The sequence below is a fragment of the Ostrinia furnacalis genome, unplaced genomic scaffold, assembly GCF_004193835.3.
Source record: "Ostrinia furnacalis isolate ACB-3 unplaced genomic scaffold, ASM419383v2 OfSCF2568, whole genome shotgun sequence".
NCBI classification, from domain to species: domain Eukaryota; kingdom Metazoa; phylum Arthropoda; class Insecta; order Lepidoptera; family Crambidae; genus Ostrinia; species Ostrinia furnacalis.
In genome coordinates, this window is record NW_021132807.1 from 170,639 (window position 1) to 198,638 (window position 28,000).

At 38.2% G+C, this 28,000-nt stretch overlaps 2 protein-coding genes across 6 annotated transcripts in view; both read left to right on the forward strand.

The window, feature by feature from the left end:
- Positions 1–28,000, forward strand: part of LOC114355897 (PX domain-containing protein kinase-like protein) — a 159,953-nt gene that overhangs the window by 67,862 nt on the left and 64,091 nt on the right. The window lies entirely within an intron of this gene.
- Rab9 (RAS oncogene family member Rab9) lies at positions 9,424–27,991 on the forward strand. Of its 3 annotated transcripts, none has more exons than XM_028308936.1 (4): positions 9,424–9,902; positions 10,838–11,038; positions 25,438–25,580; positions 27,460–27,991. In XM_028308936.1, exons 1-4 carry the CDS (start codon positions 9,693–9,695, stop codon positions 27,590–27,592), a joined length of 687 nt encoding a protein of 228 aa, XP_028164737.1. In that variant the 5' UTR covers positions 9,424–9,692; the 3' UTR covers positions 27,593–27,991. The 3 variants fall into 3 exon arrangements, with proteins under 3 accessions (XP_028164737.1, XP_028164738.1, XP_028164739.1); XM_028308937.1 differs by lacking the exon at positions 10,838–11,038 and adding an exon at positions 16,138–16,338; XM_028308938.1 differs by lacking the exons at positions 10,838–11,038; positions 25,438–25,580; positions 27,460–27,991 and adding exons at positions 16,138–16,338; positions 21,661–21,803; positions 23,620–23,849.

Sequence of the window (28,000 nt, forward strand, 5' to 3'; positions counted from 1 at the left end):
AGAGATGAGAATCTAGATCAGCACCAAACTATATTTTAAACGGGCCCTGACGAATTAGTATGATGCCTACTTAGCCCCAATAACTTAACCCTAGTTTTGTCTCCTGTCATTCGCTTTGCACTGGAGGGAAGTCGAACCTTAATTTTGAACTTCTCCTATGTTTTTCGTTGCGGGTCCAATGACAGTTTAACTTTCAACCGGACAAATTGAGACGGGAGACCGAATTTCAACAAAAATATCCCAAAAAGAAAACCTAATAAATTGGCCACAAAGAAAACTTTTTTTTGGAATGACCAAGCCAAACTTTCCATTAGCCAAAAAGTTCCTAATTCAACTGGACTAATAAGCTTATCAATTTGTTTTGTGTTATTCATATCATATACAATTTTACGAGTAAAAACAAGTCATACTCTATAGTAAAGCATTCACCATTTGCAGTGAAAACATAACAAACAAAGCGATTAATTTCTCGGTAAAAAGGAACTTTCACGGAATGAATATTTAATCAGCATCCTTTTTAAAAGCTGTGTATTTTGCCATATTTTGTACATAAACTTTCAATTTAAAATTATATTTACTTAAAACTAAGGTTGAGTTAAGATAGAAACGTTGGTAAAAGTAGCTCTAAATCAAGGGCATGAGCGATATGAAAGTTTGTTACTCCCACATAGTCTAGCTTGCTTCTAGATTTCAGTCTGTGTCGAACTTAGAGCGCTTAATACCTCTTGATACTGTAGCAATAAATTAAAACTGAGTTCAGAAAACATTGACTGAACTATAGTTTAAAGTTCAATTTTCTAATATGGAAGAATGGAAGGAAACGCTTTTAGAGCACAATGCAGTTTTATAACGAGCAAATACTTTTTTAAATCTGCATTATTAGAAGAGCTCCTAAAGTTATCCAGTTAACATTTAAGCGGAAGATATGTTAATTCTGAAATGCGTTAATGCTTATCAGGATTTAAGTTATTTGTGAAAAAGTCAGAGGTCAGAGTCTACAATCAAGGGAATAGCTGATGTTTTACCGCATATGAGCTGGACAAAATTTGTAAGCGATAGTCTGTTAATAGACTGTCCCTTTATAGTGGGTTCGGTTAAAAAGCTGGGTTCGGTTAAGCTGTAGCTACTCTGTCTGTATTTATTTATGTACTTAAAAATCAAGTCGGATATCCGTTGTCTAGTAACCATAGTACGAGCTTTGTTTAGTTTGGGACTAGAGCGCAGAATAAAACGTCTAAGATATTGAATATTTATTATATGTAGTCGACTGTACACACTCGTATAATATCGAAGGTAGTATTTACAGTGCGCTAGTAGATCTTGATACTACTAGATCAGGTAAAAGTTGCAGGTAAGCTGCGCCCGCGCACCGGTTGGCCATGCATCCAGCCTTTTACTTTTGGTGTCGCAACCGGCGGGGTCACAGTGTGAAAGAACCACGCGTTCACCTGACCCGCACAGATGTTTTGTAATTTAAACTGTTTTTGAGTCGAATGCATAATCTTGGCTGGTGGTCTTATTGGACCTTAAAGAAGAAGTATTTATCAAAACAGTGAGAATTAAAATTTTAAAAGTACAATCTTGATCTATAAATCTTTTTTTTCCTTTCCTTTTCCTTAATCTACAGCGAGTAGGTAGTAGCGATAACAAAAACAAAGTTACCGCGACTATTACTAATATTATGTGGTCTGTAATTACAAAAAGCCATCTTTTCGCAATAAAATTTTAATTTCTGTTATGTAAGCAATTCTTATAAGAAAGGCAAAAGGTTAGAGAATGCCAAATTATTATGACATCATCCTGCTATTACAATCCTCCACTTAGTTTTAGCAAAAATAAGTTACGATATGCACCAGCAAACCACAGATTTATTACAAAATTGCACGCATTATCACAAAATAAAGATTCACATGCTATTTTAGATCTCCTGTTACGTAAGTACAGCTTTTAGCAAGGATCTGTAACCTACACTGAATTTTCCCGAATAATCAGTTACAATCACACAATAATCTTATTGATGTCCCCGATAGCAATGAGGGGTCGTGGGTAAGATGGAAGATAGCTCTATAAGGCATAGATACGATAGGTTCATCAGATTTGCCCTTGTCTAGGAAAGGGGCTAGATTTTGATGTTTATCTGGCTGGATATAGCGCCCAGTGGCTTCGCGTTAGTTTAATACCGCACGTAATGGATTCCTTCTTTATTGTGCTGGCTTCGATCTGCCTCCGGCTTGAACCTCGCGGACGTGCAATTAATTGACTTTTTCGTTCGTTCGTTCGTTTCAGCCAAATGACGTCCACGGCTGGACAAAGGCCTCCCCCAAGGTTTTCCACAATGAACGGTCCTTCGCTGCCCGCATCCAGGCTCTTCCCGCGACTTTTCCCGTTACCACTTTTTAAAAAGTTATTATTTGAAGTGGTTTCCAGGTAGAGTTAAGAGTTGATGCATGCGTCTTGAGTCCACCAGACATAAGACTTAGAGCCATGATTGTGTCCAGAATATCCAGGCGCTCGTCCTAGTGGATTTTGGTCAATCTTTAAGACCCGAATCTCTGGCTAGACTGATGCCCAAACTTTCCAACTTACGGTCTTGGAAGTGGTTACAGTATTTCCAGCTATCTGTGTGCATATTATGTGAAGTATTATATCCAAGATACGAATAAATAAATCTGCATTGTGCAATAAGGAACATAGAAACGTTTGCATAATATGCGCTTTTCGACGTAAAATCAACCTGATTCGGTTGTCCATCGCACAACCATTACGAAAGGTTACAAGTGTATTTTAATTTAAAAGGTCATGTAACCAGCGAACCGGAATATAATAACGATTTGAATATTGGTTATTGTAAATTTGTAATTGGACACCCAAAAAAATGTAATCGATATTTTTGACAACCCTGAGAGCTTTTTTGTGTATATGACAAACAGGATGAAGGCGAGTATGAATAAGTAGCATGTCTCTCTATCGATTTTATTATACAAGATATCTTTGTTTCCTATTTTTTGTTTAATGGATTTGTGAAAGCTTTTATAAGCTGTAATATAAGAATAAATTAATGGTGTCAGTTTCAAGAGAGACTGCAGGAAAACGAATAAGTAGGTACCTAGGTAGGTTAGGTTAGGTTAGGTTTTTCGTCTACTTATTGGTCGCACCTACTTATTGAATCATTGGGTAAGGAAGGCAGTTCATATTTTTGATCAGTTTCAAGTCATGGATCTTGATGGCGACTCTACTTATTATTGTGTCGCTCATCAAAGATACGAACGATTTTCCAAGTTCCAATCAAGACGAAGTCAAGTTTTCTCTACAAAATTCAAAGACTAACGCCCGTATTTACAACGATGCTTGCTTAAGTTAAGCAGCAAATCGAACACAGCGTTGAATAGAGCTCTGTGATTGGTTCGTGTGTCACCCTGTGCGTCCACGCGTACTGTGAGACCTCATAGTGATGTTTGTGAATACGGGCGTTAAGCCATTGACTGCTGCCTTAGTCGATGGTTCGTTCGTTCGTTTCAGCCAAATGACGTCCACTGCGTCCACTGCTGGACAAAGGCCTCCCCCAAGGTTTTCCACAATGAACGGTCCTGCGCTGCCCGCATCCAGGCTCTTCCCGCGACCTTTACCAGATCGTCGGTCCACCTAGTAGGAGGATGGTATCGCTTAGGTATTATCAGTAACAGTTCCGAGCTGTAAGCCGTATCGAGTAACGGTTGGGAGATAGCATCGCCATGATTGTGTGTCTCCGAAAGGTGCAAGCTGCAGCTTAGCTGGTTATAGCATAACAAGCTTAATTATTGTGTTTTTAATAATTACGTAGATAGAGATACTTAAGCTAGCTGGGAAACGACGTGTTCTTATTTCTTATCTAACTTACAAGCGGCCGCCCACGACTTCGTACGCGTGGATCCCGTTTTACCAGCTTAGGGGTTGAATTTTGCAAAATCCCGTCTTAGTGAGCACCTACGTTCTAAAAGGAACCTAGCATTTTCTCCTAGCATTTGTATCATTTGTAGTGTTAATTATGAAAAATCTAAAACGTTAAAATAACGATATAGTTGTGGCCAATGAGTTGCTGTCATAGTGACATTGACAATACGTCAATGACACACGAGAATCAAACGTCAGAATAGAGGGACGCGCGGAGACGACTCCGCGCGCTTTTGTGCTAAGTGATGAATTGTATCTAAAATAAGGCAATATAATGTGAAAGTTAAGTATCCAGTGTTTTATTTATGAGAATAGATCGACCGGCCTCTAATAGTAGTTTCTGAGATTCCGTGATGAGTGAGTGAGTCAGTCAATCAGTGATCTTTCGCTTTATAGATAGTATACATTACTTTTTTTCTCTTATCTTATTTTGCGGCCAGTTCTGATTTTAGAATATTAAGGCAAGGTATAGCAAAAGAAAAATACTTTTACAAACAACTACCTACAAAGTTTAACCAGAATCGATAGAACCCCACAAAGACCCTACATGTTTCGCAACAAGACACGCTTGGTCAATTTTGTGACTAACAAAGAATTCTGATGAAATTCAGAGTGAATCACCACACAATTTCATCAGACATCATTCACAGATGCTGGAAGTGCAAAAAATCAGATTTCTAGATAGAGCGGTGTGTAACGGATGATACCTCCTCCTACCTAGTATTTTACTACGATGGAAGATTCATTCTGGTAGTTAGGTAGATTACCTAACTACCCAAGAACCTTCAATTATAATTACGGAAGTTCCGTTATTTCCATAACTAGGTAGGTACGTGATCACAACTTTTATTGTTTGTAGCTACTTCAATAAATTATAACAATACATTTCCAAGGCTGTCAGTAATCTATAAAAAATAAAAACGTCAAAATTGAGCGGCAAATTCAAATTTCGAACGGGTTGAAACAAAGAAACGGCGAGTTCGCGCCTCGAGAGGCCCGACAAGTTGTGTTGGCTCATCATAGGTGCTCAATGGAAGTAGGTAGTGGGAATAGACCGCACCGCGAAGGTCCCTGCTCCCTCGAACTCGGCGGCAGACGCGCGCTGACTCACGCGGCCGCGCGCTTCCGCCTGATAGCAAGGTCACCGGCCGCAGCACACAAGAACACCCCACACACACAACCAAACGAGAAAGTAGTGAGAGTACACTCGCGCTCGACATTGTACACTCATTTTGCACATCTTTTGTCTCATGCGCTCATTTGTTTATGGCCATATTGTTTAATCAACTCCACATTAAACAGTCATGGTTCAGAAATGTAACAGGCGAATCGCAGAAACCCATTTTTTATAGCGATAAAGACTACGACGGCCGTCAAAACAAGTCTATTCTGGTTGAAATAAAATTCGAGGTCGTCTCCGCGGATTGCAATATTAAAATTGCTCGCCAGGTTTTTGGTACATTTGANAAATTTGACTTATCAAAATTAAAGGCGAGTGTTGCTAAGTGCAGTGTGTAAAATTTCAGGACTAACGGTTAATAAATAGAGTGATCGGGATTCGGGATGTCCATTTTTAAAGAGAGACGAGAAAGCTGAAAAAAATTCGATCAAGGTGCAGACAAAGAATAGATACGTTGAACAATTGAGGATGCACTGGTGGGACTTGTCGCCAGACCCCTTTGAATCGGGAATTCGGGACGTCTCGCCTGACACCTGGCAAACTGGCAATCCCAACTAATATTATAAATGCGAAAGTAACTCTGTCTGTCTGTCTGTCTGTTACGCTTTCCCGCTTAAACCTCGCAACCGATTTTGATTAAATTTGGCATAGAGATAGTTTGAGTCCTGGGAAAGAACATAGGATAGTTTTTATCCCGGTTTTTGAAACAGGGACGCGCGCGATAAAGTTTTTCTGTGACAGACAAAATTCCACGCGGGCGAAGCCGCGGGCGGAAAGCTAGTGCTATTATAAAGACTAAAACTCGTTCGTATGAAACTTGATTTAAATTGAAGCAGCAAAGGACTTAAAAGTCTGCAACGACAGACGAAGGAAGTAATAAATCCACCGTCAAAGTTACTTTTTCAAATTATCTGACTTGAACAGGAGAAAATAAAACTGTGAAGCGGAAGCGTGAACGAACTGGAAGAGATGACGATAAAACGAACGAAGTACACCATGATCTGGCGTTTCTGGCGAACAGTTAATGGCTAATTACTGTAGTTCAGCAACTAATCAATTCCATCCGGCTCCGAACAAACAATAAGCAGCCAAGATCCTATTTCGACATTCATTTTGCAATTAAACCAATGATGTAGGAGAACGGCCTGTTTAAAGATAAAGTTACGATAACAATACTTTATAGGTACTTGCTGAGCGAGTACACTGTAATTTAAGCGCATTACCATAATTGACTCATTTAATTTGTTACATGTGTATTCGCCAAACCATTATGATAACTTTTTTTACTTGGTCCAAAGATCTTGAACAGACGGACATCAGCTGAGTATGTTTCTTTGTTGATGATGACAACTAAAGCTCATAACGAGATTTAATCTGCCAGTACCTAGTGATATCCCAACTAATATTATAAATGCGAAAGTAACTCTGTCTGTCTGTCTGTCTGTTACGCTTTCCCGCTTAAACCTCGCGACCGATTTTGATGAAATTTGGCATAGAGATAGTTTGAGTCCCGGGAAAGAACATAGGATAGTTTTTATCCCGGTTTTTGAAACAGGGACGCGCGCGATAAAGTTTTTCTGTGACAGACAAAATTCCACGCGGGCGAAGCCGCGGGCGGAAAGCTAGTAAGAAATAAAACACTGTAGGTACACTGTTTTGGTCTTCCACGAATTCTGTGCTAAGTAATACCTGAAATTAGCTTCAAAATTAGTGATGAGAAATTAATGTAGTGAAAGTTGCTTGAGCCATATCTGACGATGCTCTTCAAACTTTATCATTGTCTATGTTTGTGGAGGAGTACCAGCTACCTTGGAAGAATGCTACATGCGAATTACGATCAATTCGCTCCACATGGGTCTCATATATCGATCGTTTACAACTATTTCCTAAGACTAACGCTCTGTAAAACAAAACATTGTATTAATAACATGCATTTTAGTTAGTCTACAAATTAATCCGGCTCGTAAAGCAGCCTTATGCAAACAACCGTTGCTCAACGGCGGAGTCCGAGCTTATACGGTACCGTTGTTTAATTAGAATATCAATATTCACTTAATCGGCATTTTGAATCAACAATACATTTCCTCCCACGGATTTGTGACGAAATAATTAGCGTCATTTGTCTTAGCTCGAACGGTAAATACTGGATTTAATGGTAAGATTGTTACAAAAATAGAGCAAGGTATTTTTACACTCGATAAGATTGAGTTTATTGATAAAATTCAAGAGACTTCGTCAAAAATTGGCTCTGAAAATCATGAAAATCCACTCTTGTCTTGATTGATTCTGAATTTGTCGTCTAAACGACTTTTAAATAAAAAAATCATTGAAAAATTTTGGGATGATCCTCTTTGTTGCAAAAAATCGTCAAAGTGAATAATTGCTCCAATATCAATATGGCTTTTTGCAGGTGTATTGGTAGGTGTCTGATGCCCTTTTTGATAGTTGCATGAGGGGTTCATACTTTGTATTTGGAGCAAGTCCTTATGTTTGTGTTGGATGGGAGTTTGATTTGGATATTCTTCAGTGTAACTAAAGGCACCCAAGGAGACTTTTCTGATAAGATCCTGTAAATGTAAATCCTTGTGTTTTCTCACACCCAACATTCCTGTGTTGTTTGGATTAGTGTCAGTTGTTCTTTCTAATTCATGGCTTTAGATGACGCAAACTTATGTCTTACAAAAATACTGCTGCATGTCTGTCTCTATATTCTCTGTAAATTGAAAGACCGTCCGTTTTATTTCTGTTATTTTAAATTGCAGCTCAACCTCAACTGTGCATTGTTTGTGTACACAGCCACTAGGTACACTTAGTGCACCGTTATCTAAAATACAAATTCGCCAGCACGAAACAATGATGATAAGATTATTATAACTGTTAACAAGTTATTTTCTGTCTGTGTGAGAGTTACTAGGAAAGTATGATAGGTTAGTAACTAATTTGGCATTGATAAAATTATGTGCGGAGAAAAGTGTAATAAAAATGATAAGGTGTTGACAAACAACTTGTTTCAATAATATTTTGTTCTCACAACAATAATAAGTTATTTACAAAATTGTAAAGTCTAATAAGATTAGAGGCACGAGCTCGGTAAGTGATTGTTGTTCAAGTTCATTCATAGTAGGATAGGATTTCCTTCATTTTATTTGATACTTCAATCTCAGTAAATAAAATAATAATAATCAAGTAATGCACTTTTGTGCACGATAGTATCAGACGAAACATGAAGGGTGCGAAGGACGCAGCGAGGGGCGGGGGTGATCGGCACCCTCCGTCACGTGACTAGCGACCTTCAGGCGGCGCACCGACCTTGAGCGGCGATCGCCCCGCGCGCGGGTCAGAGGTGAATGCACGCTGCCCCCCCGCCCGCGTCCCCCGCGCCACCCTGCTGCGGCCCCGAACGCCACCTAAGCCACTCACCTCGCCTCAGCACCATGCCACCACCGGCCCCATCACGGACCTCCCAGACACCATCCCAGCCAAAACACCCACCCGTCGCATACAGGTACAAACGCGACGCGGCACACCTTTCCCATAAAATACCACCGACAAGTTTATTGACATCGAGTCTCACGAACGATTGCGCAAATGAATGATTCCCAATTCAAATCGAGCACGAACACAGTTCCGTCCAATAAGAATACACTTTTCGTACAAAATACAATGTTTATTCACACAAAAAATGGATTTATCAAGGAAAACGTTGAACACAACCGATACACACGAGCGAGCGCAACACTATGTCCTCTCACCTCCGCAAAACAAAGCGGAATAAAGTCGAGCGAGTCGGAGACGTGAGTACGTGACATCATGAAACGAGAGTTGCGTTCAAAACAAAGGTAGGTAAGCTAGCACTCGACACCTATCGGGGGACGGAGAACTTAACTTCTTACGCTCCCTTATATTGTANTCTACGTAAAAATACATAGAGTTGGCAACCCTGCTTTCATTCAAATTTCACATTGAGTGCACTACAACCAAAAAACGAACGACATCTTTAGGTAAAACTTCGTATTACTACATTGCTAAATGTCAGTAGCTTCTAATAAGATGCAAAAGATGTCGCTTCTAATAGTTTTATAGCTATAGGAACGATTAAAGTCGGTGTTCCACAAATGGAACTGGGTGCCTTGTAGGGTTAAAGGACTAGTTTGCATGGTGAGATGGTGATTGATCTTTGGATGACGTAACTAAATAGATATGCTAATAGTTCAATAAAAAAATAATAGATGGCATTAGAAGCTACTTCCGAAGTTCAATCAAGCAAGCTTGTCAATCAAAGTGACAATGAAGGCAAGGCAATTGACGCAATTGACGTTAGTAAATGCGATGGAACAGCTGTGTCTCCAAAATAATTAATAAATTAATTATTTATTCCGTTTTAAACCTCGAAACGCGACTGCCGAAGTGTCGATTGGTGCGCAAATGTGAAGTAGATTTTGCTGAGTGCTTAACTAAGTGTGTTGTTATTAAATCCAGTTAAAAATGAGTCACTAATTAAAGAGTCTGATTTTGCATTAACTTCCAAGGCTGTAATAATAAAAGAAGTATTTGGGGCCTATAATGGTGATTACTTAACAGAATGGTGGAGGATAATGATCGTGCATACGGCAGGTCTTCGAATAGGAATACGTTGTTGAAGATTGTGATACTCGGAGATGGCGGTGTAGGCAAGTCGTGCTTGATGAGCCGGTTCATATCGAATCACTTCGATGATCACAGCTTTCACACTATCGGCGTGGAGTTCATGAATAAAACCATAGAGGTGAATGGCAAGGAGTATACTTTGCAGGTAAGACATTTTTATTATTATTAACTCATANAAACTCATAGGAATTTTTTAAAAACTTGGTATTAGTCCATGTAATTTGCTATAATTTCACAATTAAAATGTATCTAGGTGAGTCGTTAGTTCAAACAAGTTTAGCCAGTAATTTGAAAATTCATGTGATAAAAATTATTGCTGTAATAAACCAGATCTTAAGCATGTCTAAAATCAACAGTCTATCATGCTTTATGCATGTGCAACATACAGAGGTACCTGATGTTGTTAATAAAATTATGTAGTGATGTAACTTTCCATCACACAGTTATTTTATTTTCAATTAACTTATTCAACAATGATTAAATTAAAACAAAATCTCAAACTTTTTAATACTTCTAATATGTTTTACTAAATATTTAAAAAAATGAGAAACGGTCGTAACAAGACCTTCACATGTTCCTTTTAACTTTACCTCCAAAATCAAGGTTGCCTTATCTGATTTGTTTGCACATAGTTTACGATTATGACTAAAAATGTAATATTTGCGTCAGAGCGATACATAACCGGCATATCATAATATGCTGTTTGACATAATTTATGATATGCTGTTTAACAATGAGTCTGAGAATCCTTTGAGTCTCTTTTTCAGTTTTTCATTGCCCTGTTCTGGCTGCATGGTATTTTGTTGCCTCAAAAAGATGTCTATTTGCCTGTGATTCTGTCTGCATGATATTTTTTTGGCACAAAATATTGCCTAAAATTCTGACTGCATGGTATTTTTGTTTGCTTTAAAATATGCCTTTAAGTTAAAAATATTCAATGTGCCTTAGATACTCCAAGGCCCATATTATTAAATGACAATCATCGTTTAAACTCGAGCATAATATGCATACTAAATATACTTTTGTAGCTATTAGCAATTTCAAATAAATTGAGACTAGACTAAGCATAAAATTTTTCAGGTATGGGACACAGCAGGCCAGGAGCGGTTCAAGTCCCTCCGGACACCGTTCTATCGCGGTTCAGACATATGCATTCTCGCATATGCCATCGATGACCGCAGCTCGTTCAACAATATCAAGATTTGGCTCAACGAGTTTCTTCACTATGCTGGAGTCAAGAATGGAATTGAAAAGTTCCCTTTCATGGTGGTTGGGAATAAGGTATGTATTAATTATATTTTATTTAACTACTAAGTTAAATTCGTAAAGAAAATAAGTAAAATCGCCGCAGTTATCCTCAGTATTCGGAAAGGGATATTGACTGAGTTTTTACATAATGTTTACTTTACTAATTTCCTTTAACTTTTACGAGTCGAAATTTTGTCTTATTGTGTATAACGAATGGTTCCGTAACATATTGGTAGAATATTATTCTAGGTATTAATACTTTCGTGTATCAAATAGAAATAAAAAACGCCAAAGAATGTCTGGTATGTTGTTTTAATGTTTAACTGAAAACGTAGATGGAGTAGGTCCATGTATTTTTACGTTTTTTTAGTACTTTTCGGAGTACTTACTAATAATAATGTTATTCAGCATTAGAACTTCAATAACTGCTTTTGATAATGCGGCTAAAGATAATTAGCAATGTGACAACACATTTTTTTTACAATTAATCAATTAATAATATTGATTTATTGTAATTCAAAAATATAAACGATACATGATTTTATAACGATATTAGCAGTAACAGTTGAGCAGTTTTAAAATAATTAAAACAATAATTGAATTATTGCTATCTGGAACAATTAATTAAGATTTACTTTTACTGTTAGAATTCTATATTTACCGGTTTCATTAACGTGTAACATAAACAAAGGGGATTTTAAAAAAAAAACATACGGGTCGAATTGAGAACCTCCTCCTTTTTTTGAAGTCGGTTGAAAAGCCAAAAGGCTGTGCGTCATTTGTGTCTGCAATTTATGCAAACAATCGTCCACTACTTCGCAATTGACATTGGGAACTTTTTGCCCCACTTTTCGAAAAGTAGCGGACACAAACGAAACCTCTCACAGATGATACATACTAATATCCAATGAATTTCCGTGCATTTTTTTTTCTCTCTTATATGGGAATATTGAGAAAATGAAGTTTTAATATTTTATTTTATTTTACATTTAGGTAACATTTTTGACGACCTCGGTGGCGGAGAGGCGCACACACCGGTTTTCAAGGTGTGCCGGGCCAATCCTGAGTTTGATTCCCGGCCGGGACAATATAGAAAACGATCTTTTCACATTGTCTCTGGTTTGGGTGTGTTGTGGTTCGTCGTTCCCGATTTCCATAACACAAATGCCTTAGCTACTTATTTTGGGTTGGAGTAAATGAGATGTTGTCTAATATTAATTTAAGTATTTATAATATTTTATTTATTTAAATTATTTTCTTTATATTTTTTATTTATTTATATTATTTTATTTACTTTTATTGGTAACTTAGACTCGTCATATCTCAGAATTCCCATATATCACAACATAGCGCTTTAAGTGAATATACCTACAAGTATAAAGCTTTGAAATAAAATACGTTTCATCTTTGTCCGCCGTGGGGCATTTTCTCATATTAAAGTTCCCAATGTCCTTTTAAACGAAACACGTTAAAATTAACCAGTTATGTAATAATGCTTCATTTCGCGTTTAAACCAACAAAATTGCTAGTAGTGAGTAGTGACTATAATTAAATTATTATCTTTTCTTGCACAAACTAATTATACATAATGTAGGTAGGTAATCATTTTCCTCAGTCACTTTAACTATTCATAATGTTCCTACTTCGTGTCCGGGAAAAATTTATTAATTAAATATCCTCGATATTTAACATATTATCACCATTTAGTTGTGATTTAGTCGAACTAAATAAATTAGTTCCAATCTATACATACGTATTTTTACATAGGTACGTGATATACATAGGACACCTAACACAAACGGATATTTATATGCTCGAACCTAGTACCGGGAAAGAACCCGCGACCTTTAGCATTCTATTCCGGTGCACGAACTAAGCCAGATGGTCTGAGTAATGACGGGAATTAACTTTTTGAGACATAAATCTTATTTTTTTTAATTATTTTAAGCTGCCAAAATGCCCTAATACCGCTGTGAGTAAGTGAAACGAACCTATTTCGAAGCGAAGTTAGTTCGATTCTGTTCAAAATCGTTCATGTATCGTTTTCGTGGTTACATCCTTGCGGTTATTTACCCACGGTAACTCAATATTTACCGCGATGTTACAACTGTAAAATACTTGTATCAGTTTTTGTATGACCATTAGCAATTTATTGTAATTAGTAGAATGCTCTATTATGCCATTCTGAATAGCTTCGTCTATAAAATTAAGAACAGCTACGAAGTAAGTTGGATATTTAAACAAACGGTGATGATGGTACAGCATGTAAAAGTGCATTTTAAAAGCAGATAGGATTTACTTTTATGACTCTTCATGTTCTAAAATCTAAACTAATTCGATGCCTAGGGGGACTCCCCAAAAGGATATCAATGCCCTAGAATATTTGAAATTGAACCTCCTAAATGATCATCAACTGCTTTGCAATAATCTGCATATTTATTTTCATCATCATCTGCCCTAAATTGATCCATTTCTTAAAATAAACCCATAACCAAACCACTATTATTTGACTAATACCACCCGCCATGACAGTATGGACGGGAATAACCCACTTGATTTGAGTTAATTTCATTATTTAACCACAAGTCAAAAATAACGAAATACTGCCTTATTTAAAGACGGGAATCCCATTGGTAATATACCCAATTACTCATGAGTTCATGACTGGTCATATTTTTGAGAGCATATGGTGATGGTCAGATGTTGATCTAAGACAGTGGTTCCCAAAGTTGTCTGAGCTACGACTTATCTAATACAAGTTCCCAAACTCGGACCCACCTATAGGAAATTTCGCTCGCGAAGACTCATAAGTAGTTTGGGAAACCCTGATCTAAGATGTAACGTATGGTGCGGTGACACTATAGAGTTAGGCCCCGGGTTCGAAGCTCTGTTGGTTCAGTCAATTCTTGGACTCTGAACATTAAGCATCTATCATCTGACTGCAATAATCTTTCTTCCGTCTTACCATTAGCGAAAAATACAGAAAAATAAACCTCTTGTTTCCACTGCTGCAATATCTTGTATACTGCTTGGCTGCCAATAAAAACTCAATCATTGAAGGCAAAGTTAGCGAAATAATGAAAGGTGTGGGCCTCGCAGTCGGATGGTTCATATCTGTCGCCGTAAAATTGTGAATTCTGTCAGATTATAATCTGACGTAGTTAAATTACAATCTAACCTAACCTAACCCACTGTTAGTTTACAATCTAACGCATTATATTATAAACTGACAGAGATCACAATTTCACGTTGACATATCCAATTTGATGACTGACGGCGCATGACGTCACTCGTCAAGAGAGTCCCACACAACCTGTAGTTGCCACTGTCGCATGTAGGTGTGTCTAAAGCATTTTCTCCGAGTTATAAATAACCAAAGCATAAACGGACTCTCGAAGTTATCTTACATTGAGGTTATACTCGTATCTATCATGTATCGATATTAATTCACTGCTTTACGTTTTTCACTTCAGTCACGTAACTATTATCTGATTTAGTAGATTAGATCTTACATTTAAGCGTGATAATCGATTGCTGTAATACAGGATTTCCCAATCTTTTGCAGTCTCCCTTTACAGGTGGATTTCTTTTACAGTGTGTCTTTTCTTTTTTAATTCGGGAGATTAATCTAAGAAAGCATGGAATACTAATTCTTACTAGTAACCCTGTACGAGAGGCGATTACACTAATTTGTTTACGACTAAGTAGCTGCCTCGGTAAACTTCGTACCCCCATGTATGTTCATAGAAATGTAGGATTCTTAGGGAAATACTTTTTTTACAATCAATTTTTTTCTCTTTATAATATTAGTGTAGAACGTCTGCCTACCTAAAAGGAAAATAAAACATTCGTGCCACTGCCTGATTTGTAGGCTGTACTAAGAGCGAGTCGGGAACATATAAATATAGTATAACATTAATTTGTTTGGCATACTAACTAACTCCGTGCTGACCTCGATGGCACGTTGTTACTTGGAATGCTCTGAAGGTCAGGTCCAGTCAGGTCACTAGTCAATAAATATCTAAACAGTTTAGGTAATCAATCTAGTTTTTTACCTAAATTGGTTGGCATCTTTTTGTATATTCTGGGTAAAGTGATTGATTAATTTTCTGACGATTATTTGTTCGTTATCGTAGTGTTCACTACATGAAATAAAATGGAAATAGAAATTCCGTGTACTGAAATTCTTTTTTTATTGTGTAGGTCGATGATTGATTTCTACCTACTACCACAGAATAATAATAAGTACTACGTACAGAAGTTTTACTTCGCGAAGGTATTTAAAAAAATGTATGGTCAATGTCATTAACAATATGGTGTAATTTAGCTTGTCTCAAGAGTCAAGCAAGTTTGTCAAAAGTTTTGTTGACAAACGTCAGTGATCGGTACTGCGCCGAAGCTATAGGGCTGACTTCGGTAAAATGATGTGACGTGAGGTGCCAAACTGCAGAAAATGGCGGAGGAAATACATGATTTAGCATGAATTATCATGAATAATATTAACTACTTATTTACCTCTCAGTGTCTTGAGGCAACTTAAAAAAGTACATTCTGTGTTTTTANAAACGAAACGACGATTTAAAAAAATGAGAAACGGTCGTAACAAGACCTTCACATGTTCCTTTTAACTTTACCTCCAAAATCAAGGTTGCCTTATCTGATTTGTTTGCACATAGTTTACAATTAAGACTAAAAATGTTAATTTGCGTCAGAGCTATACATAACCGGCATATCATATGCTGTTTGACATAATTTATGATATGCTGTTTAACAATGAGTCTGAGAATCCTTTGAGTCTCTTTTTCATTTTTTCATTGCCCTGTTCTGGCTGCATGGTATTTTGTTGCCTCAAAAAGATGTCTATTTGCCTGTGATTCTGTCTGCATGATATTTTTTGGCACAAAATATTGCCTAAAATTCTGACTGCATGGTATTTTTGTTTGCTTTTAAATATGCCTTTAAGTTAAAAATATTCAATGTGCCTTAGATACTCCAAGGCCCATATTATTAAATGACAATCATCATTTAAACTCAAGCATAATATGCCTACTACATAATAATAATAATATAATTTTATAGTTTTTAGCAATTTAAGATAAATTGGTACTAGTCTACACTGTAAAATGTTTCAGGTATGGGACACAGCAGGCCAGGAGCGGTTCAAGTCTCTCCGGACACCGTTCTATCGCGGTTCGGACATATGCATTCTCGCATATGCCATCGATGACCGCAGTTCGTTCAACAATATCAAGATGTGGCTCAACGAGTTTCTTCACTACGCTGGAGTTAAGAATGGAATTGAAAAGTTCCCTTTCATGGTGGTTGGGAATAAGGTATGTATTAATTATATTTTATTTACTAAGTTAAATTGGTAAAGAAAATAAGTTAAATCGCCGCAGTTATCCTTAGTATTCAGAAAGGGATATTGACTGAGTTTTTACGTAATGTTTGTTTACTTTACTCATTTCCTTTTGTCTTATTGTGTATAACGAAGGGTTCCGTAACATATTGGTAGAATATTATTCTGAGTATTAATACTTTCGTGTATCAAATAGAAATAAAAAACGCCAAAGAACATTCTGTCTGTATATTGTGTGAAACTCTTGTGTGTGAATAACTCTTGTTTTAATGTTTAAAGCCTACATAAAACGTAGTAGGTACGTACGTTTTTACGTCTTTAGTACTTTTCGGAGTAGGTACTTACTAATAATAATGTTATTCAGCATTAGAACTTCAATAACTGCTTTTAATAATGCGGCTAAAGATAATAGCAATGTGACAACACATTTTTTTAACAATTAATAATATTGATTTATTGTAACTCAAAAATATAAACGATACATGATTTTATAACGATATTAGCAGTAACAGTTGAGCAGTTTTAAAAGAATTAAAACAATAATTGAATTATTGCTATCTGGAACAATAAATTAAGATTTACTTTTACTGTTAGAAGACTATATTTACCGGTTTCATGAACGTTATTGCCAAAGGTGATTTACAAAAGCCAAAAGGCTGTGCGTCATTGTGTCTGCAATTAATGCAAATAATCGTCCACTACTTCGCAATTTTTAAACGAAACAAGTTAAAATTAAGCAGTTATGTATAATGCTTCATCTCACGTTTAAACCAACAAAATTGCTAGTAGTGAGTAGTGACTATAATTAAATTATTATCTTTTCTTGCACAAACTAATTATACATAATGTAGGTAGGTAATCATTTTCCTCGGTCACTTTAACTGTTCATAATGTTCCTACTTCGTGTCCGGGAAAAATGTATTAATTAAATATCCTCGATATTTAACATAGCACCATTTAGTCGGACTAAATAAATTAGTTCCAATCTACACATACGTATTTTTACATAGGTACGTGATATACATTGGACACCTTACACAAACGGATATGATGTATGCTCGAACCTAGTACCGGGAAAGAACCCGCGACCTCTAGCATTCTATTCCGGTGCACGAACCACCAAGCCTGATGGTCTGAGTAATTACGGGGATTAACTTTTTGAGACATAAATCTTATTTTTTTTAAATTATTTTAAGCTGCCAAAATGCCCTAATACCGCTGTGAGTAAGTGAAACGAACCTATTTCGAAGCGAAGTTCTGTTCAAAATCGTTCATGTATCGTTTTCGTGGTTACATCCTTGCGGTTATTTACCCACGGTAACTCAATATTTACCGCGATGTTACAACTGTAAAATACTTGTATCAGTTTTTGTATGACCATTAGCAATTAATTGTAATTATTAGACTGCTATTACCTGCTATGCCATTTATACCTTGATTTTTTAGAATCCAGCAGAGATGTAAACAAACACTTTCATACACAATTTCACCATAATCACTTACGTGTTCATAATATCATACACATTATTTAACAAGCCCATGAAACCAACTTTATTTTCACGTTTATACAAGTTTGAAATCAATCTTCGAAACAATTTATTTTAGCAAAATACGTAGACGATGAAAATTTGTGAGACTTGTCAAATTGACTTGACGTTTAAAATCATGTGTTATCTCCATATTGTCTATGACTTGTCTCTGACACATCAGTGCTGTAACCTGTGACTCATAAACAATAATCTGTAAATTTAATCGATATTAGTTTAAGTATTCACTTATTCCGATTACTGATTAATTTTAAATAAAAAATATACGATACTTTGTTTAGTTTTCCAGCGATAACTTCGACAATATTGGAGATAACGTTAAATTATTTTTCTACTTTTAGTGTATACTTTTTCGGAGTCAGTTTAATTTTTAGTCGGTTTTATTTAAACGAAATTATTTTACTTTTTTATGCAATTATGCTTACGTATTGTTCCATTGCTTATTTTCCTATATAAGTAAATAAAATGAAAGAAAATAAAAATCTTCTTACAATTGATAGCATCTTAAATTACCTCCCTAGCGGAATAGAGCAACAAAGAACTGAGCGAGCGAGATGTCACTAGTAGCAACACTGTCAAACAGAACTTTTTGCAACTATTTGAAGTTTAATAACTTTACGGATATCATTGATTGTTTTACTGTCCGGTGTGTTTTTTGATTACATCTGTGCATACAGTTTGTTTCCTGTTCTCGAAAATTTCATAATCAGTTCACATTCAATGTTGCGACTTTGTTGCATATTTTTAGTATTTTGACGATCACCCGACGATGATACGCAAGTACTACAATAATTTCACTTCGCGATTAACGAGAGGTTTTGTCGCATCACTAGTTCACAGACTAAAAATATTTTTATGTCAGTTGGCCATTTTTGATGACATTTCTGCTGATTTCTAAAAAATTAGACTTGTAGCTTCGTTTATAAAATAAGAATAGGCTACGAAGTAAGTTGGATATTTAAACAAACGGTGATAATAATACAGCATGAACTTCCGAAGTTAATCAACTGTGAGCACATTAGTAGGTACTTTAACCAAAAACTCAAAAAAGTGCCGAAGCCAAAAAAAAAAATAATAATCTTGCCGAATAGTTCGCAAGTTTCTTCAAGACCATGAACATCCACAGCAACCGAATTAAAACCACTAGTACTGGGAATGCACTTGGCTTAGGCCCGTGCATTCCTGAAATACCAGGTTCAAGCTGAGACACATAAGTGTAAAAAGAAAAATAATAATAATAATACAGCATGTAAAAGTGCATTTTAAATATGACTTCATGTTCTAAACTAATCCGATACCTAGGGGGACTCCCCAAAAGGATATCAATGCCCCTAGAATATTTGAAATTGGACCTCCTAAGTGATCATCAACTGCTTTGCAATAATCTGCATATTTATTTTCATCATCATCTGCCCTAAATTGATCCATTTCTTAAAATAAACCCATAACCAAACCACTATTATTTGACTAATACCACCCGCCATGACAGTATGGACGGGAATAACCCGCTTGATTTGAGTTAATTTCATTATTTAACCACAAGTCAAAAATAACGAAATACTGACACCTTACGTAAAGTCGGGAATCCCATTGGTAATATACCCAATTACTCATGAGTTCATGACTGGTCATATTTTTGAGAGCATATGGTGATGGTCAGATGTTGATCTAAGACAGTGGTTCCCAAAGTTGTCTGAGCTACGACTTATCTAATACAAGTTCCCAAACTCGGGACCCACCTATAGGAAATTTCGCTCGCGACCCACCACTGGGTCGCGCGAGACCCATAAGTAGTTTGGGCGTATGGTGCGGTGATACTATAGAGTTAGGCCCCGGGTTCGAAGCTCTGTTGGTTCAGTCAATTCTTGGACTCTGAACATTAAGCATCTATCATCCGACTGCAATAATCTTTCTTCCATCTTACCATTAGCAAAAAGTACGGAAAATGCACACCTCTTGTTTCCACTGCTGCAACTTCTTGTATACCTACTGCTTCATTGCCAATAAAAACTCAATCATTGAAGGCAAAGTTAGCGAAATAATGAAAGGCGTGGGCCTCGCAGACGGATGGTTCATATCCAATTTGATGTGATGACTGACGGCACATGACGTCACTCGTCAAGGGAGTCCCACACAACCTGTACTTAGTTGCCACTGTCGCATGTAGGTATGTCTAAGGCATTTTCTCCGAGTTATAAATAACCAAAGCGTAACTTGCTCTAGAAGTTATCTTATTGAGGTCATTATCTATCATGTATTGATATTAATTCTTAGGCTTTAATACGTTTTTCACTTCAGTCACGTAACTATTATCTGATTTAGTAGATTAGATCCTTACATAAGCGTAATAATCGATTGCTTTTATCCAGAATTTCCCAATAATTTGCAGTCTCCCTTTACAGGTAGATTTCTTTTACAGTGTGTCTTTTCTTTTTGTTATTAGGACAAAGCATAGAATACGATTTTCTCTGATCTGTATTATAGACCTGCATTGGACTGTTTTCTTTACAAGTAAACTTTAAATGAAAAAGTTTAGATGTACAAAGTTTGGGCTTTAGCAATCTCTGCCAGCTACGAAAGCTGTAAGTGCGGTATGAGCTAGGTTCATCAAACATAAAAGTAAAATAAATGCGTGCCACTGACTGCCTGTATTGTAGGCTCTACTGGCTCTACTAAGAACGAGTCGGGCACATGCACATTAAATATAGTATAACATTAATTCATTTGGCATACTAACTCCGTGCTGACCTCGATGGCACCTTGTTACTTGGAATGCTCTGAAGGTCAGGTCACTAACTAGTCAATAAATATCTAAACAGTTTAGGTAATCAATCTAGTTTTTTACATAAATTAGTTGGCGTCTTTTAGTATATTCTGTGTAAAGTGATTGATTAATTTTCTGACGATTATTTGTTCGTTATCGTAGTGTTTACGCTACATGAAATAAAATGGACATAGAAATTCGGTGTACTGAAATTCTATTTTCATTGTACAATGATTGATTTCTACCTACTACTACTGAGTGTGAGGCTAGTTCGTAGTTCTATTTAAGTTATATTGGTTATATTCCGAAATATAACTAACTGTGCCCCGCGGTAAAACGTAGCATAGGTGTTAACCGCCAATAAAAATCCAACTTGTTTTTTTATTCACAACGAGGAAGCTCTTGACCTGTATCTCACCTGATGGACAGTGATGATGAGAGTGAGACCTAAGGTAGAAGCGATCTTTGCCCGGAATCCTCAACCAGTTCAACCACAGAGGAATTGGCTATCTTACCTTCAAGCTCCAACTGTTCCACAACAATTCGGTTAACATTGTTATTTTGACGACAGACTTAGGACCGGATTCCACCAAGGCGAAGCGGTGCGGAGCGGATCAGAGAAGTTTTTTAAATACTTAACCAATTAGATTCCATTTGGACATCTTAACTCCGCTCCGCTTCGGTGGAAATGGATTTGAGCGGAGAAGTGTCGGGTGCATTTGTTTTTCTATAGAATTTACGGAGAAGAGCGGAGATGTGCGGAGCGGTGCGGTGTTTCATAGATAGCAATAGACTGACAGCTGACAGCTACGCACAGCTCAAACATCTCCTCTCGTCTCCGCACCGCTCCGCTCTTCTCCGCTCCGCTTTGGTGGAAATAGCCTGCCAGCTTTGCCGCATATCTCTCGGCTCCGCATTGGAAACCGGGTCTAAATATTGCTGTTTTCTTTGAACCCGGGCCTAAAAATTGCTGTTTTTTTTCCAGTCGGACGTGTCATCCAAAGATAGGGAGGTGAGCCACGACCAGCTGAAGCAGTGGTGCGACGACAACAAGATCGCCACGTACATCGAGACGTCGGCTAAGAACGACAACAATGTCGTGGAGGCCTTCTCGCTGGCTGTGCAAAGGTTTGAGACAGTTTTTTGTGCCATTTTAGATAAATAACATTAACTGGGGCCACACCATACGATATTACTGATCTGAGCGCGAGGCACTTAGGACGATTCAATCTAAATTGTTTGGAATGTTTAACTGCCCACCTCGCATCAATATTCAGATTATAGTAGTCATAGAAACTTTATAAATCTTTGAAAAAGTGGCTGACCAAAATTAGTTTCTTGCGCTGCTACTTATCAGCACTGGCCTATTTATTGTCCTGAAGAAGTGGTAGGATTATAGCAATATTTAGACGTGTAAAAGCGCTTTTTAAAAGCCTACATGCAAAAACGAAATGAGTTTTCAATGTGGACATGAGCGCGATCAGAGCGCAGTAGGTCGTCCGGTGTGAACCCGGCTATTATACCAGCCTAGGTTTCCAAAGAGGAAAGGGAAGAGATCCAACGCATCTCCGCTCCTCTCCGTATTGGTGAAAACCGGGCCTCAGACATTTTCAGGGCCGTCTTTAACCTACTAGGGGCCCTGGGCATTTAAGGATTAAGGGGGGCCCTTATAGGGTTGCCAAAGTGCCCAGTGGGAAAGAGGGGCCTGGACATTTTACGTTTGCGTCATCTAGGTGTCCCGAACCAAGCAAAACTTGTACTATTTTTTTACTTTTACACTTGTGCACATGCACCACTAGTCCAGACAGCTGCTTTAAATGTCAATGTGTTCTACTTTTTATGCCGAAGACTTGGGTACAGTCAGCGTCAAATAATTCGTGACACCCAAAGTGGCCAAAACAATTACAAGAACACAGTCATCTTTATTCTAATTGTAACAAAGACGTGTTGCGAACTTTTTGGCTACTTTGGGTGACACCCAATGGGTGTCACGAACTAATTGACGCTGACTGTACACATTGAAGGTCTTTGCCAATGTCATGGGCAAGTTAGGTGTCATTGTTTGAGTTATAAAGGTTGTATTTATCATACGCACACAATACATTTTTGCTGTGTCAAGGGCGTATCGTTTGAGTAAAATTGTATAGGCAACTTCATGATCTCTCAATTAAGCTGTTGGAGTGGTAACTGATAAGTTAATATTTTTGAATTAACTTATTGAATTCTCTTTGTTATTCTTAATGAATATTTCCAAAGTTAATTGTAGAGTCGACTGTATTATTATTATATCTCGTTTAATGTAATTACATTAGAATATTCTAAATTAGAATAAAAAACATTCTACTACACACAGACCTAACCCCCATATAAAAATCACAGCACAGGAATCAGAACAATTGGAATTAAGAATAGAATCAAGAAAATAGTGATTTTCTAAATAACCCTCGTGATCTCTTGCTTCGCGCATAGTTTTCTTTTGAGCACTATGGTGAAATTTGAGTTCAATCAATGATTCTTTGCTTGGAACTACGCTATATTTAAGTGAGTTGTCGCAAGAAGTTTTCTTGAGCTACCCATCTCTACTAAAGCAAAAGCGCCTAATACCATTCCCTATTGCGCGCCCTCATGGCCAGTAGACTGACCTAGCTCACGGTGACACCAGATTGTATGTAACTCGCCTTTAAACCTGTCTGACACTGTCTGATCAAACAGTCTCGACCAGAAGGGCGCGCAATCCTCATCACGCATTGGTTCCCGCTGAAAACCAGCTTCTCGGCATGACGTTTGTGTCATGTCGCGATTTTTGCTGAGCGGGCGCCTATTCAGCATGTTTTTATTTATTTTTTATGTTTACTCTTGCTATGTATTCCTTGTGCTGAATAAAGACATTCTTATTCTTATTCTATTTGTCCATCTCCTCTTCAATTATTCTTTAATCTTCCAGGTGGGTAGAATTGGAACAGAAGGCAGAGAAAGAGCTAGGCATGCTCCACCATCCAGACACAGTGACGCTACACGGCGCAACCACCGCCTCCTCGCTGCGGTCCACGTGTTGTTCCCGATTCAGCGACGCGTGAGTCGATGATTGATGCCGGATAATCGAGACTTAATCGATTAACCCCAAAGTCCCAAAAAAATCATAGGTTGGTAAAGCCCGGTCTGTGAGCACGTAGAATTTTGCCCATGTGCGAGCGCGACAGCAACATAATTACGCACGAGCGATAAGGATGGGTAGCTTGGGGTCATTGGACAAAATTCTACGTGCTCGCAGACCAGACTATAGTATTTTGTAAACTTGATATGGTTTAGACGCTGTCATTTTGCGTTTCTTAAACCACTTACGTTAGAGCAGGATTCTCTTACTGACGTTCTTATTGGAACAATCGATGCGAAATGCAATTTCCTAGCAAATGGCATCTACATAAAACAAAACTTAATAGACCCAATATACTGAACTATCCCTGCTGGTTCCGATTTTTGCCATGTTGGAAACTATGTAGTTAAACGCTGGTGGCGCCCCCCTGTCAGGGAGAATAGTGTTAGAACTTGCGTTACATAATTTCAAACTGTTTCGTTTGTTCTACTCGTGTCAACACTGTGGTTTCTGTAATCGATTATGTTGAAAGATTTGGGGTGAACACTATTGTCTATGATCGATTATTCTGCAAGACGACATTCCGAGTCTCGATCGAATAAAAGGTCCAACTAGTTTCGTATTGTTTGAAAGTATTTTACTAACGGCCGAATACTGAAACGCCATTTAANTTTTCCATCATACACAAGAATACGCGTTCGTGAGTCAAAGTTCGCTCGTATGTGAGGCCTTGTCGAATAGTACTCCTGTAGGGGGCAATCGTGCGTGTTTTGTTTTCGATGTAAACTCGCGGAGATGAACAGGCCTGCTACTACTGAGTGCGAGTTTAGTTCGAAGTTCTATTTAAGTTACGAGTAGGTATATTGGTTACGTTCCGAAAAGTAATTCTGATGAAATCTAAGATTTGTCTAAGGAATTTGTCCGCGCCGGTATAGGTACCTGCCTAGAAACCTGATTTACTCTAACGATGTCTAGATACCCTGGTTCTTCTGTGTTATCTGTCTTATGAAATGATCAAATACCCCACCTCTCGTTCCCACCGCTTCGACTGCTGTGTAGCCAGGATCTACAGCTTGACCGCCGATAAAAACCCAACCTGTTTTTTTATTAATCTACAACGAGGCTCTTGCATCTGTATCTCACCTGATGGAAAGAAGATGATCAGACCTAACGTGGAAGCTTCGACTGTAATCCTCAAGTTGAGGAACTGGCTATCTTACCTCCAATACCTCCAACTGCTCTGGCAGTTCGACACAATAATGCTGATAACATTGTTATTATTATGGCGATAGACTTAGGCCCAGTTTCTGCCAAGGCGAAGCGGTGCGGAGCGGAGCAGAGATGTATTTTTAAATAACCAATTAGATTCCATTATTTGGACATCTTAACTCCGCTCTGCTTCGGTGGATATCGATTTGAGCGGAGAAGTGTCGGGCGCATTTGTTTTTCTATAGAATTTGACGGCGGCGCGGTGCGGTGTTTCATAGATAGCAATAGACTGACAGCTGACAGCTACGCACAGCTCAAACATCTCCTCTCGTATCCGCACCGCTCCGCTCTTCTCCGCTCCGCTTTGGTGGAAATAGCCAGCCAGCTTCGCCGCACATCTCTCGTCTCCGCAGCGCTCCGCCTTGGAACTCGGGCTTAAAGATTGCTGTTTTTTTCCAGTCGGACGTGTCATCCAAGGATAGGGAGGTGAGCCACGACCAGCTGAAGCAGTGGTGCGACGACAACAAGATCGCCACGTACATCGAGACGTCGGCTAAGAACGACAATAATGTCGTGGAGGCCTTCTCGCTGGCTGTGCAAAGGTTTGTAACAGTTTTTGTGGCTTCTGAATAAATAACATTAAGGACCGGTTTCCACCAAAGGATAGGAGATGTTTGAATATTCCGAGCCGAAGCTGAGTGAGCTGAGACTGGAAATAACAAAATCTGATTGGTTATTAAAACCAGTTCCTCCGTGGTTGAGGATTCCGGGTGAAGCTCGCTTCCACCTTCGGCCTTATCACTTACCATCAGGTGAGATACAGGCCAAGAGCTTCCTCGTTGTGGAAAAAAAATCTCCTCACCTCTCCGTTTTAATGGATAACGGGCATAACTAAATCCACAGTTACACCCTCAGATCATAGCTATGATCTGAGGTTACACCAGATGATCCACCAACTGAATAAACATACGCGCACGATCAAATGTGCATATGCTCGCGATCGGAGCGCAGTGGATCGTCCGGTGTGAACCCGGCTAATAAACCCGGTTTATCCCCAAAGCAGAGAGAGGAAAGAGATCCAACACATCTCCTCTCCGCTTTGGTGGAAACCGGGTTCTTAGACACAAGTCTAGGTGTCCTAAACTAAGCAAAACTTGTACTATTTTTTTACTTTTACACTAATGCACATGCACCACTAGGCCAGACGGCCGCCTTAAATGTCAATGTTTTCTACTTTTTGTGCCGAAGACTTGGGTACAGTCAGCGTCAAATAGTTCGTGACACCCAAAGTGGCCAAAAATATGACAAGATCACATCTTAAAGCTAAGCGTCCACTTGTCGGTATCGTACGCAACGAACTCATCGTACGAAACACATCGTATCGGATGTGCGATGCGTACGATGCGGACAGATGGACGCACTTAGGTAGGATATGAGTTTCTATATAAATAATACTACGATCCGTGTAACAAAGACGTGTTGCGAACTGTTTGGCTACTTTGGGTGACACCACAGAATAATAATAAGTACTGTGACACCCAATGGGTGTCACGAACTAATTGACGCTGACTGTACACATTGAAGGTCTTTGCCAATGTCATGGGCAAGTTAGGTGTCATTGTTTGAGTTATAAAGGTTGTATTTATTATACGCACACAATACATTTTTGCTGTGTCAAGGGCGTATCGTTTGAGTAAAATTGTATAGGCAACTGCATGATGATCTCTCAATTAATCTGTTGGAGTGACTGATAAGTTAATATTTTTGAATTAACTTATTGAATTCTCTTTGTTATTTTAATGAATATTTCCAAAGTTAATTGTAGAGTCGACTGTATTATTATTATCTCGTTTTATGTAATTACATTAGGATATTCTAATTAGAATAAAACATTCTACTACACAAACCTAACCCCCATATAAAAATCACAGCACAGGAACCAGAACAATTGGAATTAAGAATAGAATCAAGAAAATTAGTGATTTTCTAAATAACCCTCGTGATCTCTTGCTTCGCGCACAGTTTTCTTTTGTGCGCTATTGTGAAATTTGAGTTCAATCAATGATTCTTTGCTTGGAACTACGCCATATTTAATCGAGTTGTCGCAAGAAGTTGAGTTACCCATCTCTACTAAAGCAAAAGCACCATTCCCTATTGCGCGCCCTCATGGCCAGTAGACTGACCTAGCTCACGGTGACACCAGATTGTATGTAACTCGCCTTTAAACCTGTCTGACACTGTTTGGTCAAACCGTCTCGACCAGAAGGGCGCGCAATCCTCATCACGCATTGGTTCCTGCTGAAAACCAGCTTCTCGGCATGACGTTTGTGTCATGTCGCGATTTTTGCTGAGCGGGCGCCTATTCAGCATATGTTTTTATTTATTTTTTATGTTTACTCTTGCTATGTATTTCTTGTGCTGAATAAAGACATTCTTATTCTATTTGTCTAACTCCTCTTCAATTATTATTTAATCTTTCAGGTGGGTAGAATTAGAACAGAAGGCAGAGAAAGAGCTAGGCATGCTCCACCATCCAGACACAGTGACGCTACACGGCGCAAGCACCGCCTCCTCTCTGCGGTCCACGTGTTGTTCCCGATTCAGCGACGCGTGAGTCGATGATTGATGCCGGATAATCGAGACTTAATCGATTAACCCCAAAGTCCCAAAAAAATCATAGGTTGGTAAAGCCCGGTCTGTGAGCACGTAGAATTTTGTCCAATGTGCGAGCGCGACAGCAACATAATTACGCGCGAGCGATAAGGATGGGTAGCTTGGGGTCATTGGATATAATTCTACGTGCTCGCAGACCAGACTATAGTATTTTGTAAACTTGATATGGTTTAGACGCTGTCATTTTGCGTTTCTTAAACCCCTTACGTTACAGCAGGATTCTCTTACTGAGGTTATTATTGGCACAATCGATGCGAAATGCAATTTCCTAGTAAATGGCATCTACATAAAACAAAACTTACGTATAGACCCAATACACTAAACCAGCGGGGACAGGTTTTTGCCATGT

Coding starts and splice junctions, on each gene's coding strand:
- Rab9 (XM_028308936.1), top strand. CDS start 9,693: ATGGTGGAGGATAATGATCGTGCATACGGCAGGTCTTCGAATAGGAAT. Junction 11,039..25,437: donor TCATGGTGGTTGGGAATAAG/GTATGTATTAAT, acceptor GTTTTTTTCCAG/TCGGACGTGTCATCCAAGGA. Junction 25,581..27,459: donor TTCTCGCTGGCTGTGCAAAG/GTTTGTAACAGT, acceptor TTAATCTTTCAG/GTGGGTAGAATTAGAACAGA.